The 16501-nt window shown below is 61.8% G+C and overlaps 1 protein-coding gene across 1 annotated transcript; it reads left to right on the top strand.

Moving 5' to 3' along the window:
* The first annotated feature begins 484 nt into the window (after positions 1 to 484).
* On the top strand, positions 485 to 13317 carry CCND1 (cyclin D1). Its single transcript, XM_087422509.1, has 5 exons — positions 485 to 840; positions 2394 to 2609; positions 3161 to 3320; positions 7443 to 7591; positions 10040 to 13317. Exons 1-5 carry the CDS (start codon positions 643 to 645, stop codon positions 10199 to 10201), a joined length of 885 nt encoding a protein of 294 aa, XP_087278635.1. The 5' UTR covers positions 485 to 642; the 3' UTR covers positions 10202 to 13317.
* Positions 13318 to 16501: the final 3184 nt, after the last annotated feature.

The raw sequence follows: 16501 nt of genomic DNA, 5'->3' as shown, positions 1-16501 counted from the left end.
TCGGAAATGCGCCCATTCTCCCGGCTCGGATATAGGGTGTCGCCGAGCCCCAGAGTCCCCCCTCCATGCGGTCTCCCCGGCTGCGTGTGGCCTGCCCGCCCTCCTAGTTGTCCCTCTCTGCAGAGCCACCTCCACCCCACCCTCAAAATCCCAGGGGACCCACTCGGGGAGGACAGACCCCACCTGCACCCCTCTTCCCCAGCGGGGAGAAAGGCAGCCATGGGGCGATTTGCATTTCTATGAAAACCGGACTTCGGGGGCAACTCCGCCGCGGGGCAGGCGCGGCGCCTCCGGGATGGCTTTTGGGCTCTGCCCCTCGCCGCTCCCCAGCGCTCGGCGCCCGCGCCCCCTCCCCCTGCGCCCGCCCCCGCCCCCCCACCCCCGCTCCCATTCTCTGCCGGGCTTTGATCTCTGCTTAACAACAGTAACGTCACACGGACTACAGGGGAGTTTTGTTGGAAGTTGCAAAGTCCTGGAGCCTCCAGAGGGCTGTCGGCGCAGTAGCAGCGAGCAGCAGCGTCCGCGCGCTCCGGCGAGGGGCAGAAGAGCTCGAGGGAGCGCGGGGCAGCAGGAGCTAGAGCCGAGCCCAGACCGAGCCCCGGACTCACCGCCCGCCCCAGGCCACCCAGCAGAGCCCCAGCCATGGCACACCAGCTCCTGTGCTGCGAGGGGGAGACCATCCGCCGGGCGTACCCCGATGCCAACCTCCTCAACGACCGGGTGCTGCGGGCCATGCTCAAGGCGGAGGAGACCTGCGCGCCCTCGGTGTCCTACTTCAAGTGTGTGCAGAAGGAGATCCTGCCGTCCATGCGGAAGATCGTGGCCACATGGATGCTGGAGGTGCGGGGCTTCGGCGGTTCTCTTGAGACTTTCCTGCAACTTGTTGCTCAGACCCACATTTCTTTGCCACTCGTCTCCCTCCCTTCTCTCTCACCCCAACTTTGAAGTTTGCGGGACTGTTGCTAGGAGTCGTATTTTCAAAATACATAGATATTGTGGGTGTTTTTTGCACGAGGAGGGGGTGGGGGAGTTAGAAATACTCTTTCCTGGGGGGGGCGGGGAGCGGTCGGGGAGGGGTGCCTTCGGGGAAAGCCCGTGCCAAGGGCACCCCAATTGACTCGAGGGTGCGGGCCAGCAGGCTGGGCGCCCCTTATGGCCCCCTCCTGGGCCGCCACCGCGCACCCCCGCCTGCGCCCGTGCCCGGCTGTGCCTCTTCTCCCGGCCGCGCGGCCGCTGAGCCGCCAGCTCCAGGGGGAGGGGGCATAGATTTGATTTTTAAATTAATACCCATGGACACGTATGCAAGGGCCGCTCGTGCCAGTATTATGCGCCATCTTTGTTCTTTTATTGCAAAGCAAAAGTGTTTATTAATAATTGGGGGCAGGGTGGGGGCGGGGAGCGGCCGGCGAGGCGCTGGGGCCGCCGCGAGGGGCCGCGCGGCCGCCGGGAGGGGCGCGGGGACAGAGCGTGGGCAGTTTTGGGGGGACCCCGCTCGGGAAGGGGGGCCCCTTTGTTCAAGCACCGAGTCCCGGGGCGCCCCGCACGGCCAGCCTGGGCCGGAGAGCACGCCGGGCTGCAAGGTCGCGTGGCCCCCAAGAGGCTAGGGACTGACCCTTGTCTGCAGGGGTCTCAGCTTGGGGGACCTGTGTGGAGCGAGCCGGGGGCCCGGGTCACATTTTCAGGCTTTCAGTGGGTGCCTGGGGCGCCCGCAAGTATTTTAAAATAATTTTTGAAAGTGCGGCGTGGTGCCCTTGCGAGAGAGAAGCGGCGCCCGCGCCCAAGGGGAGGGGGGGGCCCGAGTTTTAATTCCTGGGGCTCTCCCCGGAGCCTGCAACGAGGTCCCGACCCCCGGACTGGGTAAAGGGCCGTCCGAGGGTCATTTTCATGGGTTTTTTATGTACCCAAATAATTTTTTTATATTTTTAAATATTTTTTGAAAAGATGACGTCTGGGGAAATGCGGCGCGGCGGCCTGGGACGCCACCTTTGTGTCTCGCAGGCGCAGCGAGCGCGGCGCCCGGCCCCGCGGTCCGCCCCGCGGCCCCGCACCCCGTTTCGTGCCGACCCCCGGCCAGGAGGGCCCCGGAGCCCCCACGCGGGCCGGGGTCTCGGGGGCTGGCAGCCCGCGCGCGGCGCATGCCGCCCAGCCGTGCCCGCTCCCGCCCCCGCCGTGCCAGCCTCGCGGGGACTTTCCCTTTCAGTTTCAGGGTGGGTGGGTATTGGGGACACCCGGGGGAGGGGGCGCGTCCCCGGAAGCGTCTGCGGCCCCCCGCCGCGACCCTCGGCGCGCTCGGGGCCCCGCGGGCCGGCGCGCGCGGGGTGGGGGGCGCGGGGTCTCCGCGGAGGGGGCCCGGCGCGCGCGCGGCGGCGGTCACGGCCCCGGTGCCCCGGCAGGTCTGCGAGGAGCAGAAGTGCGAGGAGGAGGTCTTCCCGCTGGCCATGAACTACCTGGACCGCTTCCTGTCGCTGGAGCCCGTGAAGAAGAGCCGCCTGCAGCTGCTGGGGGCTACCTGCATGTTCGTGGCCTCCAAGATGAAGGAGACCATCCCCCTGACGGCCGAGAAGCTGTGCATCTACACTGACAACTCCATCCGGCCCGACGAGCTGCTGGTAACCCCGCGACCCCCGCCGCCCACCGACGCCCCAGTAGCCGCGGGACCCCGGGGGTGGGGGAGGTGCAGAGGTGGGGGGCCCCGGCCGGCTGCTGACAGACCCTGGGCCCCGAGGGCGGGCGGCCACACTGCTTGGGGCCCCCGCCTCGAGGAGCCGGCGCGACCCCCGGCGCCCCCCGTCCCCGCCGCCCCCCGTCCCCCGTCCCCGCCGCCCCACCTCGCACTTTCGCTCGGACTCCCACCGCGTCTGCGCCCCGGACGCGGCCGAAAAGTGGGCGGCGCGCGCCCTCTAGCGGCGGCAGCGCGTTTACGACCGGGCGGCGCGTCCCGGGTGTGGGAGGTCTTTTTTGTCTCCAGTTGGGAACAGGCGGCTTAACCGTGAGCAGCGGCGTTTGCCGGCGGCACCTTCTCTTTTTTGACCTGGGATCGCGTGTTGTCCCCCTCTTCCTGGAGCCCGACATCCCCCATCCCTTCTCTCCAGGCCCCTGTTCCCCCGCCCCCGCGGCTGCCCTGCGCGCCTCTTTATGCTCGTCCACCCCGTTTCCACAGCAAATGGAGCTGCTCCTGGTGAACAAGCTGAAATGGAACCTGGCGGCCATGACCCCGCACGATTTCATCGAGCACTTCCTCTCCAAAATGCCGGTGGCAGAGGACAACCAACAGATCATCCGCAAGCACGCGCAGACCTTCGTCGCCCTCTGCGCCACAGGTAGGGCGGCTGGCCTGCTGCCCCGGCCTCCCTGGGGGTCCCCCGGCGGAGCTTCCTGCCCTCTGACTCAGTTTCCCCATCTGATGCTCCCCCGGCCCCGCCTGCCCTGGGAAGCGCTCCTCCGTCTCTGTTCTGCTGAGCAGAGAGCTTGGGCGGTTTGTGCTGGATGGAGGGGTGCTGCCCCCCGGGGGCGGGCGGCCACCATGCAGTGCCTTCGCGATGGGGGTGGTAGGCCGGCCTGCCGTGTTCAGCTGCTGGGGCTTCTGCTCCCCACGCGAGGCAGGGGCCCGGCTGTGGCCACTCTGTGCTGGAAAGGGTTTACCTTGGCCGCCCGGCCTTCCCCCGCCCCGACCCCGTCTCCGCCCCCCCCAGTCCTTCCCCGTGTCCTCAAGGAGCCTGAGCTGCGGGGGCCTCCTCCTGGCCTCTCCCAGGCTGGGCCACCTGCCAGGGGCGCCTACAGGGGTGGGGAGGCCGGCCGGCAGGGCCTGCACCACGTGCTCTGGGCGGCCCGCGGCAGCCCTCGTGCGGGGGCGGCCAGCAGAGGAGCCCGGCCACCGGAGGCCCCGCCAGGGGGCACGGGCCACTCGGCTCAGCCGAGCCCTGGGAGGACCTTTGGAGGGGCTTGGGCTTGGGCTACTGTGATTGGCAGCGGGGGGGCCAGCCCACCCTCCCCTAGCACGCCTCTGGCCGGTCCCTGGAGGCCCCTCCCTGGCACTGGCCTGGCCCAAGCCCCCAGGCAGCCAGCCTTTTGGAACCCAGTGCAGAGCGAGAGACAGATAGACGCAGCCCAACGGTGTTTCGTGCCCGCCTTCCCCCAGCCCTGCCCCTGACCCCCTGTGACCTCTTCTTTCCTCTTCTCTGACCACATGAGCTGGGTCCAGCAGAACTGGAGACCCTGACCAGGGACCCATGCCCCATCCCACCCGGCTGTGCTGTGGGCCACCTCTGCCCCTGGTCAGGCCTCAGCTGTCACATCTGTTTGGGGCTCGCTCTGGGTGACCTGAGGGCCACATGGCATCAAAGGCGCGAGTGGGTGTCTTTCAGCTCCTCCCCAGAAGGGGCAGGGCCCCCTGACCTGGCCTCTCATTGACCCTCCTGTGTCTGGGCACTCTGGCGGCTGGTATTTCTGAGTGAGGCAAGAGTTGGGAAGATTCTGCTAGCGTCCCTACCCTCCTTCTCTGAGTCCTTCCAGGGGTGGGGGGGTGGGGGGGGGGTGTAGGTAGAGATGCCAAGGACATGGTTGGGCTGGACTGATCCGAGGGGTGGGGGCACACCCCCCTCCCCAGGCATTCCTGTCCCGAAGTGCTGGCCCTTGGGTGGGGGTGGGGAGCCTCCCGTTGCCGTCCCCTCGGCCTCCAGGGGCCAGCCCTGCAAGCCGGCAGGGAGGCGTTCTCTGGCTGGGGCGCCTCAGAGGAGAGAGGCCTCCAGAGACTTCCAGGCAGCCTTTTATGGAGCTGAAAGTGGTTCAGAGAAACGGCAAAGTTTCCTGGAGATAACGCGAGGAACGGTTCTTGCACACTCTCCCCCCAGGGTGGCTGGGGCAGCCTGGAGCTCCCTCTCTCCCAGGACCCCTGGGAAGCGGGGTGTGTGGCCTGTGCGGTGCGCAGGCAGTGAGGAAGCGAGCGTGGTGCCGAGGCTGCAGACCGGCTCAAGCTGCTGTGGGTCACTGGCCTTCTGTCTTAACGCGGGGCCCAGCAGGCACCCCCTGGCCTTTGGGGTGGGGCCCGGGCTCAGATACCTGGGCACACCTGGGGTAAAGGTGGGGGGAGGGCTGAAGGTGACTCAGCTTTCCACGTGCATGAACTCCAGGGTGGGGCCCCTTGGCGGACGGAGGAGCAGAGCGACACCTGCCTACCAAGTCCTGGTCCGTGCCTGCACGTTTTGAACATAACTGAGACTCAGCCATGCTCTTGGTCACAAGGGGACCTCTCTCAAGATGAGAGTGACATAACTGCAGTTCAAAAAACAGAGACAGGTTTCGTGAGGTGGAGGCATGAGCAGAAGTCCAGGAAAATGTCTTTGCCCTCCACATGTCCAGGGGCCCATTTAAAGGTGCGTGAGGGGGGCTCTGCTCCCCCTGCCCCGTGTGGCCCACAGACGGGGCCTCCTGACTGACTGCACATGTGCGCACGTCTCCCACCCCCAGCGCTGGGATTTGCTTTTCCTTCGGCATCCGTGTACAGCCACGTACGCTAGAGCCTTTCCTTGAGCTGCGGTGGGTTAGGTGACGAAATCATCAGTGCCGTTTGAGGCTGGCACAGAACTGAGGTCGAGGGAGGGGTCTGAGCGAGGGTCGGCAGTGGCGCTCGGCTCTGAGGACCGCGCTCACCCTGGCCCGCTGGGCTCCTGACAACCGGGCAGTGACTAGGAGCAGTTGTTGGAGCGGCAGCGTTGAGATCTGGGACCGCCAACCACACACACACACACACACACACACACACACTTCAGTGGCGAGATGGGCCTCGGAGCCTGCCCCGATTCTTCCCTCCCTTATAGATGGGGTCTCGGGGTGCGGCCGGTCAGAACCTGTTGCTGGGCCGCACGGTTCCTGTGTGCTGGCCTGATTTGCCTCAATGAAAAGCTTTTCATTCCCGGCCCCCGGCTCTCAGACTGGGTGGAATGGCTCCTATTTAAAGGGGAAAGAGGTGGCGAGCCTTGTTAGGGATTTCTTTTTTGAGTCGTCGCAGTGCCCAGAAGCTGGCTTTGTCGCCCCTTCAGGGTGGCTGCCTTTCTTCCCAGCCCCCCCTTGACGGCGCCCGCTTCCTTGAACAAGGCCGAAGTTGTTTATTCTCTCGGGATGAAGTCTCACATGGGCTGTGGGGATGCGCCCCAGCCCCTGGGGGCCCCAGTCCCTTTGTGCCCAGCCCCCTCCCATTCAGCTCACCCGAGCCCCCGTTCCTGGGTGCTCAATGGCGCAAGAGGAGGCGATGGGGGCTGACAGATGCCACGCTCAGCCCTTATAGGCGCCCGGCTCCAGGCCCAAGGGCCCCTGATTAAGATGCTGAACTCTGGCCTTTTCCACCCATAATTCCATCTTGGGTGCAAAAAAAAGCAGGCTTGGGCACCTCATCGCCACTTAATCTTATTTATTTATTTCCCCCCAAAGCCCTAGTAGATAGTTGTACGTCACAGCTGCACATCCTTCTAGTTGCTGTATGTGGGACGCGGCCTCAGCATGGCCGGAGAAGCGGTGCGTTGGTGCGCGCCCGGGATCCCCACCCGGGTCACCAGCAGCAGAGCACGCGCACTTAACTGCTAAGTCATGGGGCCGGCCCTCGTGGCCACGTAAATGTCCTTACCTTAGGGGTGTGCAAGGGGCCTGCGGATTGCCCTTAGAAGGAAAAGCAGATGCTCCCTGCGTCAGTGAGCTCGTGCTGGCCCCGCAGAGGGGGCCGGGGCCCTCCCACCTATCGAGTTTCCCTGTAGTTTGGTGAGGGAGTGGGCGGCCGGCTGGCAGGTGAAGTAATGAAGTAGCGCTACACCCCCGCGGCGTCCCTGGGGGAAGAGAGAGTGCGACAAGCATGTGACCACAGGGAGCTCCTGCAGGCCGATGGGCCGCCTGGGTTCATCTTCCCAGGCAGACATGGGTCTGTGGGGTAGACAGGGGCCTCCTCCAGGAATCTGGGGAGTAGCTTTGTCCTGGGTGTGGCTTGGGCCCCTGTGCAGGTGAGGTCCCCTGGGCCTGGCAGTGCAGGACTCAGGGTTAGCGCAGAGGCACCTCGGTTCCCCTGTGGGCTTGCATCTTTTATTTCATTTCTGTGAGTCAGCCACACGTTCACGAGGCTCATGATGCTGAAAGGATGCGAATGCGGCCACGTCCCCTCAGCCACCCAGCCCCTCCAGAGGCCTCTGCTGTCTTCTCCAGGGGCTGTTTTCCGGATTGGCTTTGTCGGTGCTGTTTGTAAGCGAGCCTCACAGGCTCGCCTGAGGCGCGCCCCGAGCCCGGCTCCTGCCCTTCCAGCGCCCGGGTCATGACTAGAGCGACTGCCCCTCAAAACCCACACGTCCAGCCTGGCCGTTTGCGGGACAAGCCGCCTGATACGAGGCTGGTGCTGGGGGTGCCCGGATCCCATGGCGTGTCCCCCGCTCATGGCCCCTTGCCTCTCTCTCCCTCTGCCGCAGACGTGAAGTTCATTTCCAACCCGCCCTCCATGGTGGCTGCGGGGAGCGTGGTGGCCGCAGTGCAGGGCCTGCATCTGGGAAGCGCCAACGGCTTCCTGTCCTATCACCGCCTCACACGGTTCCTCTCCAAAGTGATTAAGTGTGACCCGGTAAGTGATCGCGTGCACTGCTCCCGCACTGGCTCGCCAGGGCCTGCGGAGCACTGGGTACTAGAAACGTCTAGAAGCTGGGGGTCCGATGCTGCAGTTCACTGATGGGAAATGCCATGGCTGGTGCCAAGACCCTTGGAGGTGACGGGGAAGGGGCGGGTGCCTGCGTTCAGAGGCAAAGGACCTGCCACAGGCTGTCAGGGTGCCGGCTTTACTCTCCTCCTCCGGGGGCTGCTTTGGAAGGAGAAGCACCTCTGGGAACTTGCTGAGAGGCCAGGAGGTCCTCACAGGCTGCTGGCGTCCCCTGGGGCTCCCGGGAGCAGGCAGGGGCCATAAACCCCTCCCTGGGGAGCCGTCCAGGAAGAGGGGCCACACGGCGGGCCAGTCAATGATCCGTGCCCTAATGGGGTGTGGAGCTGGGGCCCGGTCGAGCTTTGTCTGGGTGACATTGTGGATGGCCAATAAAGAGATGCTTTAAAAGGGCTCCTGTGAGGTCTCGGGACGGGACAATGGGCCGGTAGAGACAACCTTGTTTTTTACGGCCCTATTAGAGAGGCTGCTGCTGTTACAGCCCAGTTAGTTGTGTCTTTCTTCTTAAAAATGCCATTGTTTTACTCCCAGTTCTTTTCTTAAAGAATTAAAATAACAATTACAAGGGTTTGTGGCATTTGCCAAATTAGACCAGCGGGGTTGGCGGGTCAACCGGCGGCCCCCGTGGGTGTGCAGTGTGGGAGCCGGTGACCGCCTTGACCCCGCTCCAGATCGGCTCGGGCTGCCTTCTGGTGCTCCCCCCCGCCCCGCGTCCGGAGGCTCGGGGGGGCCCTAGCCGGGTGCCACCTCACTGGTGCAATTCAGGGAAGGAGGGCTAGGGGGTGAGACGGACATCTGCCTGTGCTCTGCCCAGCGCCGCTCGGCTGCCCGGCCTGGGTGTCTCCCCCCAAGCAGGAAGCTTTCTCACCCAGACACAAGGCAGCTCCTGGAGGCGGAGGGAGCCTCCCCTCTCCATCTCAGGGCTCACATCACAGGCTCAGGCGGCCGCCTGGGGGCTGGAGCATCCTTGCTCAGCGGCTGGGGGCCAGCATCATCCCCGTATCTTCCTCTCAGCTGGAAACACCACGGACAGAATGCCTTCCACAGACAATCATAGGGAATGGCTGTGTGATCCCTCGTGGGCGCTGGGTGTTTGGATCGAAGCCTGAGATAGCATCAGGAATCTTGGGTTCCACACCAGACCTTCCGGGCCTCAGTTTCCTCATCTGTAAAATGGGGCTATTGGCACCTCCCCTGCCTCCCTGATTTGCCATGATTAATACTAAAAAGGTGGCAGGGGCAGGAAAGTACCCCCTGTGAAGACAGAGCTCTGTGGAGACCTGGGGAGTCACTGTGAAGCCCTTGTGGCCCGCTCCACTCCCTTTGGGCAGTGAACCCCTGTGTCCAGCCCCAGCTGGTTGGAAGTTCAGCAGCGCCTTCCCTGTGGTGGGCCCATGGCTGAAGCCTGTTTCTGGAAGGGTGCAGGTCTGCCTTCTAGGCTGGACTGGAGACTAGTTCTGGAATAGAAGCCCCAGTATGCCATCTGGGGAGTTGGGACAGGTGGCCCCCACACCTGGACCAGCCTCTAATCAGACCCTGGGGGCCGTGAGGCCACTCGGCTGTGAGAGGCACCTCTGAGCTGCGGGGAGATTTGCCCCCAGTGAGACCAGGAGTGGCCCCCAGACTCGGATTCCTCTTCCCCATTGAAAATGCAGGGTGGTGGCCTTGAGAGGGAACCTGCAGCGGGCGGGCGCGGGGCAAGGCCAGAGCGCCGCCAGAGACGCAGGCCCGAACGGGAGAGGAGAGGACGGAGGGGGATGAACAGGCCAGGTCCCCCGGGCCACCCAACATTCGTTCTCAGTCATGCGCGGCCTAACGCTCTGACGGCCATTCATCACGGAAGGCTGGGTTCACCGCGAGGGCTGACGTGCAGAGGTTAAGTCCGAAAAGCAGAGCTCCGAGGGCCTCCGGTCCGGGATCAAATGGCTGAATTCGCCGAGGACATCGCTGGGGCTGGTGGGAACGGCGGGGCCCGAGATCTGAGCCCAGCGGAGGAGGAATTCCAGCGAGGGGCCAGGGTCCTGCTGGGGACGGGGGGCAGGCCGGGGAGGCATGGCGCGGGCACGTCTGTCTGCGTCCCTGAAGACGGCCAGCAGCCCCGTGGCCTGTGAAGCCTGTGGTCCTGAGGTGGGGTCACCATCGCCTGGTTGACCTGTGGGCTCCTGGGGCCGGGGCAGCCGGCGGCCAAATGGGGCCCATGCTGGTCGGTCCTGGGGTTTGGGGCAGAGGCTCACCAGCTTTTGGGGAGGCGGCGTTTTAGATGAGCCTTGCTCTTACAGAAACCAAGTCATGGCGTTTGGGGGACGGCCCCTCACTGTGGGCCCCTTCTGAGGACCCCTGTCTGTCTGTCTCGCCCAGGACTGCCTCCGGGCCTGCCAGGAGCAGATTGAAGCCCTGCTGGAGTCCAGCCTGCGCCAGGCCCAGCAGCAGAACCTGGACCCCAAGGCTGCGGAGGAGGAGGAGGAGGAGGAGGAGGACCTGGCCTGCACGCCCACCGACGTGCGGGACGTGAACATTTGAGGGCGCCGGCAGCGAGGGAGGGGCCGGCCCCAGGTGCTCCCCTGACAGACCGTCCTCTGCAGGACTGGTCACGACCAGAAGGGAAAGCTTCCTTCTCCCTGCTGTCAGTTTTTTCCTTTGCTCTTTCTCCCTTCCGTCTCTGACTTAAGCGAAAGAAAAAAGTACCTGAAAAACTGTCTTTAAAAAAAAGAAAAAAAAAAAAAGGAGAGAAAAAAAATAGTATTTGCATAACCCTGAGCCGGGAGGGAGGAGGGTCGTGCTACAAAAATAGAGGATTTTATACCCCATAATCAACTAGTTTTTATATTAATGTGTTTGTGTCTCTGTGTTGTAAGGATAGGCATTAACACAAGGAATGATTCTGCAGGGGAGGATTAGATTTGATTCTTTCTGTGTTTAAAACAAAAAGCATAAAAACCTTTAAAAAAAAAATAGAAACAAGTCAGCAAACCATTTTTAAAGTAGAAGAGGGTTTTAGATAGAAAAACATACCCTTGTGCTTTTCTTAAGGAGCACAGCTTTAAGGCGGTTCTCAGCATCCTGTATCTTGCTTGCTCCTGCATGTAGTCACTTTATAAGTCATTGTGCGTGTTTATTTTATTTCGTAGGTAGGCGTGTAACCTCTCCACCTTGTCAGTGGCTGGTGTGACCTCTCGGTTAGAGTAGTGTAGAGTTCAGCATCGTCGAGTGCTAATCATTTCTGCCTGTGGACCGGCCACCTTGGAGGTGCGTCGGGCACCGGCCAGCATCGTGGTGACGGAAGGCCAACCCTCCGGCTCCTAGCGTCTGCTGCTAGGAAGAGAAACCGCGATAGCAACCTAATATATTCTATTTTTGTAATCTTCATATTTTTGTAGTTGCCTGTTGATGAGATGCTGGTTTTTCACCCCACAGACCTGCAGCCTGCTCACATCCAGGTGAAATTCACAGCTCCTTTTTTGTTGTTGTTCCTTCTCAATATTCTAAACCATTCCATTTCCAAGCACTTTCGGTCCAGTGGGTAGAGGCGCTATCTTTGTTTAGGTTGTGTGCGGAGGCGGGGAGCAATTTCTTAATGGAATGGTTTGGGAATATTCACGGACTTGTGTGCGGACAGGATCGCAAGGCAAGTGCATGTCACTGTGGTGTCAGCGGAAGGGGGATGTTGGGAAGGCTAGGTTCCAGTCAGGAGGAGGAAGAAGACGTGCATCCTCACACTGCCAGGATGATGTGTTCCTTTTTCTGTAGAGAAGTTGAAGTTTTAGGGATCCTTTGGTGCCAACTGGTGTTTGAAAGTAGGGGCCTTAAAGGTTTACCTAGGGAACTCGTAGTTTAAGGGTTAGGAAGGTTTTTAAACACTAAAATATATAATTTATAGTTAAGGCTAAAAAGAATATTTATTGCAGAGGATGTTCGTTAAGGCCAGTATGAGTTATAAAGTAATGCAATCTCCCCTTGATTTAAATACACACACACACACACACACACCCCTTTCTGCCTTTGATGTTGCAGGTACAGTACAGTTTATAAAAGTCAGATCCTTTCATAGGAAAGAAAAAGAATCCCTAGAAGAAGCAGAAAAATCACGTGGATTTGGCTGATTCGGCCTGTTGGGCATTTCCCAACGTGATCCAATCTGAGGGGCATCAGAGTTACAAGGAAAATTAGGGTACTCGAAACATGTTCAGTTCCAGTAAATTCTTACCCCCTGCCCTCTCCTTTTAAGAACATTTTAGCAACCCATAGACGATTTGCACATGGTGACTACGTTCCTTTCTGTAATTGTGATGTGGGGAGTGTTGAGGTGGAGTGAGCACCGAGCGGGATGCTCGGAGGGAGGATGTGAGGGAGCGAGTGTGTGGAGGGGAGGCGCGGGGACCACGCGAGGGACAGGCTGAGGCTCTGTTTGCTGATTCGCTGCTACCGATGGCTCCCCAGCTCGTCCGGAAACAGACTGACATCGCTTCTCTGTATCTTTCACATTGTGTTGCTGCTATTGGAGGATCAGTTGTTTTGTTTTACAGTGTCATATACTGCCATGTTCTCATTATAATTTTCTCATAGAAAAATGTATGATGGATGCCTTTTTTTTTTTTTTTGTAGATTTTTTTTATGTGATCAGTTTTGACTTAATGTGATTACTGCGCTATTCCAAAAAGGTTCCTGTTTCACAATACCTCATGCTTCACTTAGCCATACGTAGACCCGGCCGTCAGGTTCTGTCTGACCCGCGGCTTCCTGCTTCGGCAAACAGACACGCGGACGAGATCCCAAAACGGGCCTGGTGGGGACGGGCTGCGGGCCGAGTTCACGCGGCCCCCCGGCATCTCTTGGGACCAGGCTGTGTCCGTTTCCTTTTCCCTGCGCCTGTTATGCTGGACTCTCCATCTGACCTGGGATTTACCATCATAGTAGTTTTTACCGCTGTATCGTTCTTTGCGTGTAGCTATGAAAGTTGCATTATTATTATTATTATTATTGTAACGAGTATGTCTTAACGTGCCACCGTGGTGCTGTGCTGGAAGACTCAGTCATTTGGGATGAGTGAAATGAATAGCTTCTGAAATCGTTCCAGTTTCGGGTGTGTTGAATCTGTTAACTATGTACTAGTGTTCTGTTCTGTTCATTACAGCATCATGCTAATTTAAAGAGACTCCAAATCTCAATGAAGCCAGCTAACGGTGCTGTGTGCCCCGGAGTCGCCTAGCACGCTGCCGAACCAAAAGGATTTGCACCATCTGCAGCCCTGCCCCAGCAGGGTCAGCCCGTGTTGCTCCAAGGCCATTGGCAGGTCCAGGACCCGCCCGCCCTGCCCTGCAGGAACACTGCTTCCGCTTACCTCAACCATTCTGGCTGCGGCATCTCTGTGTCTGAACCAAACAGGGTCCTGGAGGGACGGTCTGTCCTGGGGGGGTGGACATTGTGTGCTGATAGGCCGGTGGCGGGTCTGGGAGCACAGCGGAGCCTGTCCTGTGACCAGCAAGTCTGTGAGGGTCTCTGGTGGGTGGGCACATGGGGTCTGTGTGTTTCTGGTTGCACACCGTGGCGTTTCCCAGCACAGACATGTAACCGGCACGTTTCCAGCAGAAAACAAGACAAACGTGAAAAGTCTAGAAATAAAATTGATAAAACCCTGGTGCCTGCCTGCTTGTTTCCTGGGGTGGGCAGGGAGCGCGGGGCCTGGTGCCGCTCCTGGGCTGGGGGGTGGTAGGCAGGAAGGGGGTCCCGCCTGGGCACTGCTGACAGCAGGGCAGATCCTCCTCTGTCATGGAGGGCTGTCCTGTGTACGGTAGGGTGTTAAGCTGCATCCCTGGCCTCTACTCACCCAGTGACAGGACTGTCCCCAGTTGTGACAACCACAAATGTCTCCTGACATCACCCAATAGCCACTGGTGATGCAGAGGGAGCACGTGACACTCCCGGCTCGCAGGAAACCCAGACCAGGGGGACACGCGGTGGGAGGGGCCTGAGAGGAGTTGGGATGGCTTCGCAGGTGCTCCTACCACCCAGGACAACAGCTCTGGCCCCAGCGAGGTGACCGCGCTTACCTGTCAGAACCGTCTTCCAGCCCACATTCTGCCAGTTCGCTCTCCCGGGTCACTTGCAGATGGGAGAATAAAGCCAGCATTCAGTAACCCTCCCCTGGCTCAAAACTGCTGTTTGCTCTTGGTGAATCACGGTCCTGAGGCATCCCGAGCGCAGGGAGAGCAAAGCGCGTGTTTGGGTCGTGGTCCTGTGGCCTTTTACACAGACCCGGCCACCCGGGAGGCCTAGTGGGCACCTGTGACGGCCACCTCCAGGCTTCAGAGGCGCGTGACCGGCCTTGTTGCCAGCCCGTCAGAGGTGGGGACCAGGGAGCGCACCGGGAAGGCATCAGCAGGCCATGGTCCCCGCTCTGCGGGGCCGGGGCCTCTTCCCCAGCTGAGGGCCCCCTTGTGTCCTGGACTGTGGGAGAATTCAGTGAGTGCTCTGGAGCCACGAGGAAGCTTGGGTCACATGCCAAAGATGTCACTGCTTGTCAGGTCAATTCACCGTGGCCTTCATGAGGCACCTGCTGGGTACCGGCCCTGCCCAGGAAGGTGTTCCTCCTCCGGGGGCTCCACCGAGAACCCATGAGGGTGGCCGTGTTGGTTCTCCACGGGCACCGGAGCTGCTGGGAGGAGATGGGGTGTAAAGGCTGCAACTGTTGCCTTCCCACGGTAGCCTCACGCCGGGCGTGTGCGGGGCGTGAGGTAAGGCTGCCTGCCCCAGGAGCCTGCAGGGTGCACCGAAAGGGGGTCTCGCCCAGCAGGAGACCAAGGGATAGGTGGAGCAGGAGGAGGTGCCTTGAAGGCGGGGTCCAGGTCTGCACCATCATGGTGGCCCAGTGCAGGGGACCCAGGGACATCGGCGGTCTCTGTGTCCCCAGAGACCCCCCCGACATAGCAGGGGGCTGAGCGGTGGCTCTGACACCCCGAGAGCCTCGGGTTATCTTGAGGAGGGTTTCGGGGGAGGGGGTAAGGGTACGACTTGATTAGGTTCAATAAGAGTCGGCCGAGAGGAAGCAGGAGCTCTGCTCTGCTGTACGCCGGGAGGGGAGCACGCGGGGGGTGAGGTCAGCGGGGCGCTTTACGGATTTTCATGTTTTCAGGAGGGAAGATCTATCCGTAGGCTGCCAGGAGGACAGAGTGGAGAGGGAGAGGCCAGACTGGGAGAGCCAGGGCCCTGTGTAGTGCAGGGGGTGGGGGGCCAGAATGGGCCGAGCGAGGAGGGGACCGGAGTCCCCCATGATGCCGTCTCTGTGCGCAGCCCCCACGAGAGGCGTCTCTGAGGCTCCTCCTCTCGGTTATGCCACGGGCCCGGACCTCTCAAAGCACCCTGGGGCGCCTGCATCCCCTCATGGGGTGGTAGTGAAGGCCCCGTCCCCTGGGGGGCATCTGTCTGCCCCGTGTGTGCACATGGCAAAAATAAAACTGGCCCGTGAGGGACTTCTGAGACAAAGCCTCCCAGCGGCGTCCCCGCTGCCCCTCTCGGAGGCCCAAACTCCCGTGCTTACTCGGCCCACCGCCACTCGCCTGGGGCCTGCCCTGCCCGCCCGCCCCAGGCGGCCCCCCACCCTCTGCTCAAACCCTCCTGGCGCTTCCAGCTCCATCCCAGGTGCTGGGACCTGGCCCATGTCTCCCCAGCCTCACCCTCGTCTCCCCCCAGCCTCAGACTCCCCTCACCCCGAAGTTTCTGCCCATGGAACTGCATGACACCCCAGACTCCGGCCAGTCTGTGCCTGAACCGCCCTCCCCTCTGCTCTCCCTCAAGGCTGCGTAAGACCCTCTGAGGGCGGTCCCCACCCCGGCCCCAGGCAGCTGGCTCTGGGAGGTCTGGGAATCGGAATACCTGGGTGTCTCCTGTTCCGGGCCCTAAGCCCTTGAGGACAGACACCTCGCTGATCCTTCTCTGCCTGCCCCGTTCCCAGCCTGGCAAACAGCAGCTGCTAAGAAGTGGGAGCTGAATGGAAGGGGGCAGCAGGCCGAATCCCACAGGTCAGCCCCAGCCTGCTTTGTGAGTTGCAGAGGGACAGCCCTGCCTGACCCGGGGTGGGGTGGCAGGCCCCCGTGTCGTGAGGAGTCGAGGGGAGGGGGCCTCGCCAGGGGACCCAAGCAGCACCCACGGTCATCCTGAGGCCCAGAGGCCCCAGGAGAGGGCGGTGTGCGCTAAGGCAAGTCAGTTCCGTGCTGGGGCCACAGGGGGCAGAAGCGGGGGCCCAGAGTGGGCGCGCACTGCAGCTGCCCCTGCAGAGGTGGGCAGTGCCAGGCTCCTGGGGGGCCACCGCTGCAGTGCCAGGCCCCGAGCCCATCCCACCCAGGGCCTCCTGGAAGCCTCGCTGCCCGCGCATCCTGGCTCTGCCTTTGGTGGGGGACGGTGGTCACACCACAAGGCCAACAGCAGCAGTGCACACTGCGGTGTGGGCTCGGGGGGCACGCCTGTGCTGGGCGGCGGCTGGGCGGCGTGGGGCGTGTGGCCTGCACGCTGGGCCGGCCTCGGCAGCACACAGGGCTCTGTCATTCCAGGAATGTCTTTGATCAGGAGTTTATGCAGAGGGGGAAGCAAGCCCAGGGCCTCTAATCCGTTCCCACAGTCCCCCGGCCGGCCGGCCCCCAGCCCCGAGCCACACCGCCGGCCGAGCAGACAATAGCGGGTGGCCGGTGGGCGGGCAGCTCGGGAGCCGCAGGCCTTGAGGCCCACATCCGGGGGCATTGTCACCGCCACTCAGAGGGGCACACAAGGAGGATGGGGAAGAGAAATCCGAAGCCCTCCACTGAAGGGGCTGCAGGGGCCTTGAGCCTC

The sequence above is a fragment of the Ceratotherium simum genome, chromosome 34 (assembly GCF_057802395.1).
Source record: "Ceratotherium simum simum isolate JZ-2026a chromosome 34, ASM5780239v1, whole genome shotgun sequence".
In the NCBI taxonomy this organism is placed as follows: Eukaryota; Metazoa; Chordata; class Mammalia; order Perissodactyla; family Rhinocerotidae; genus Ceratotherium; species Ceratotherium simum.
This window is presented reverse-complemented; position numbering and strand designations above follow the sequence as displayed.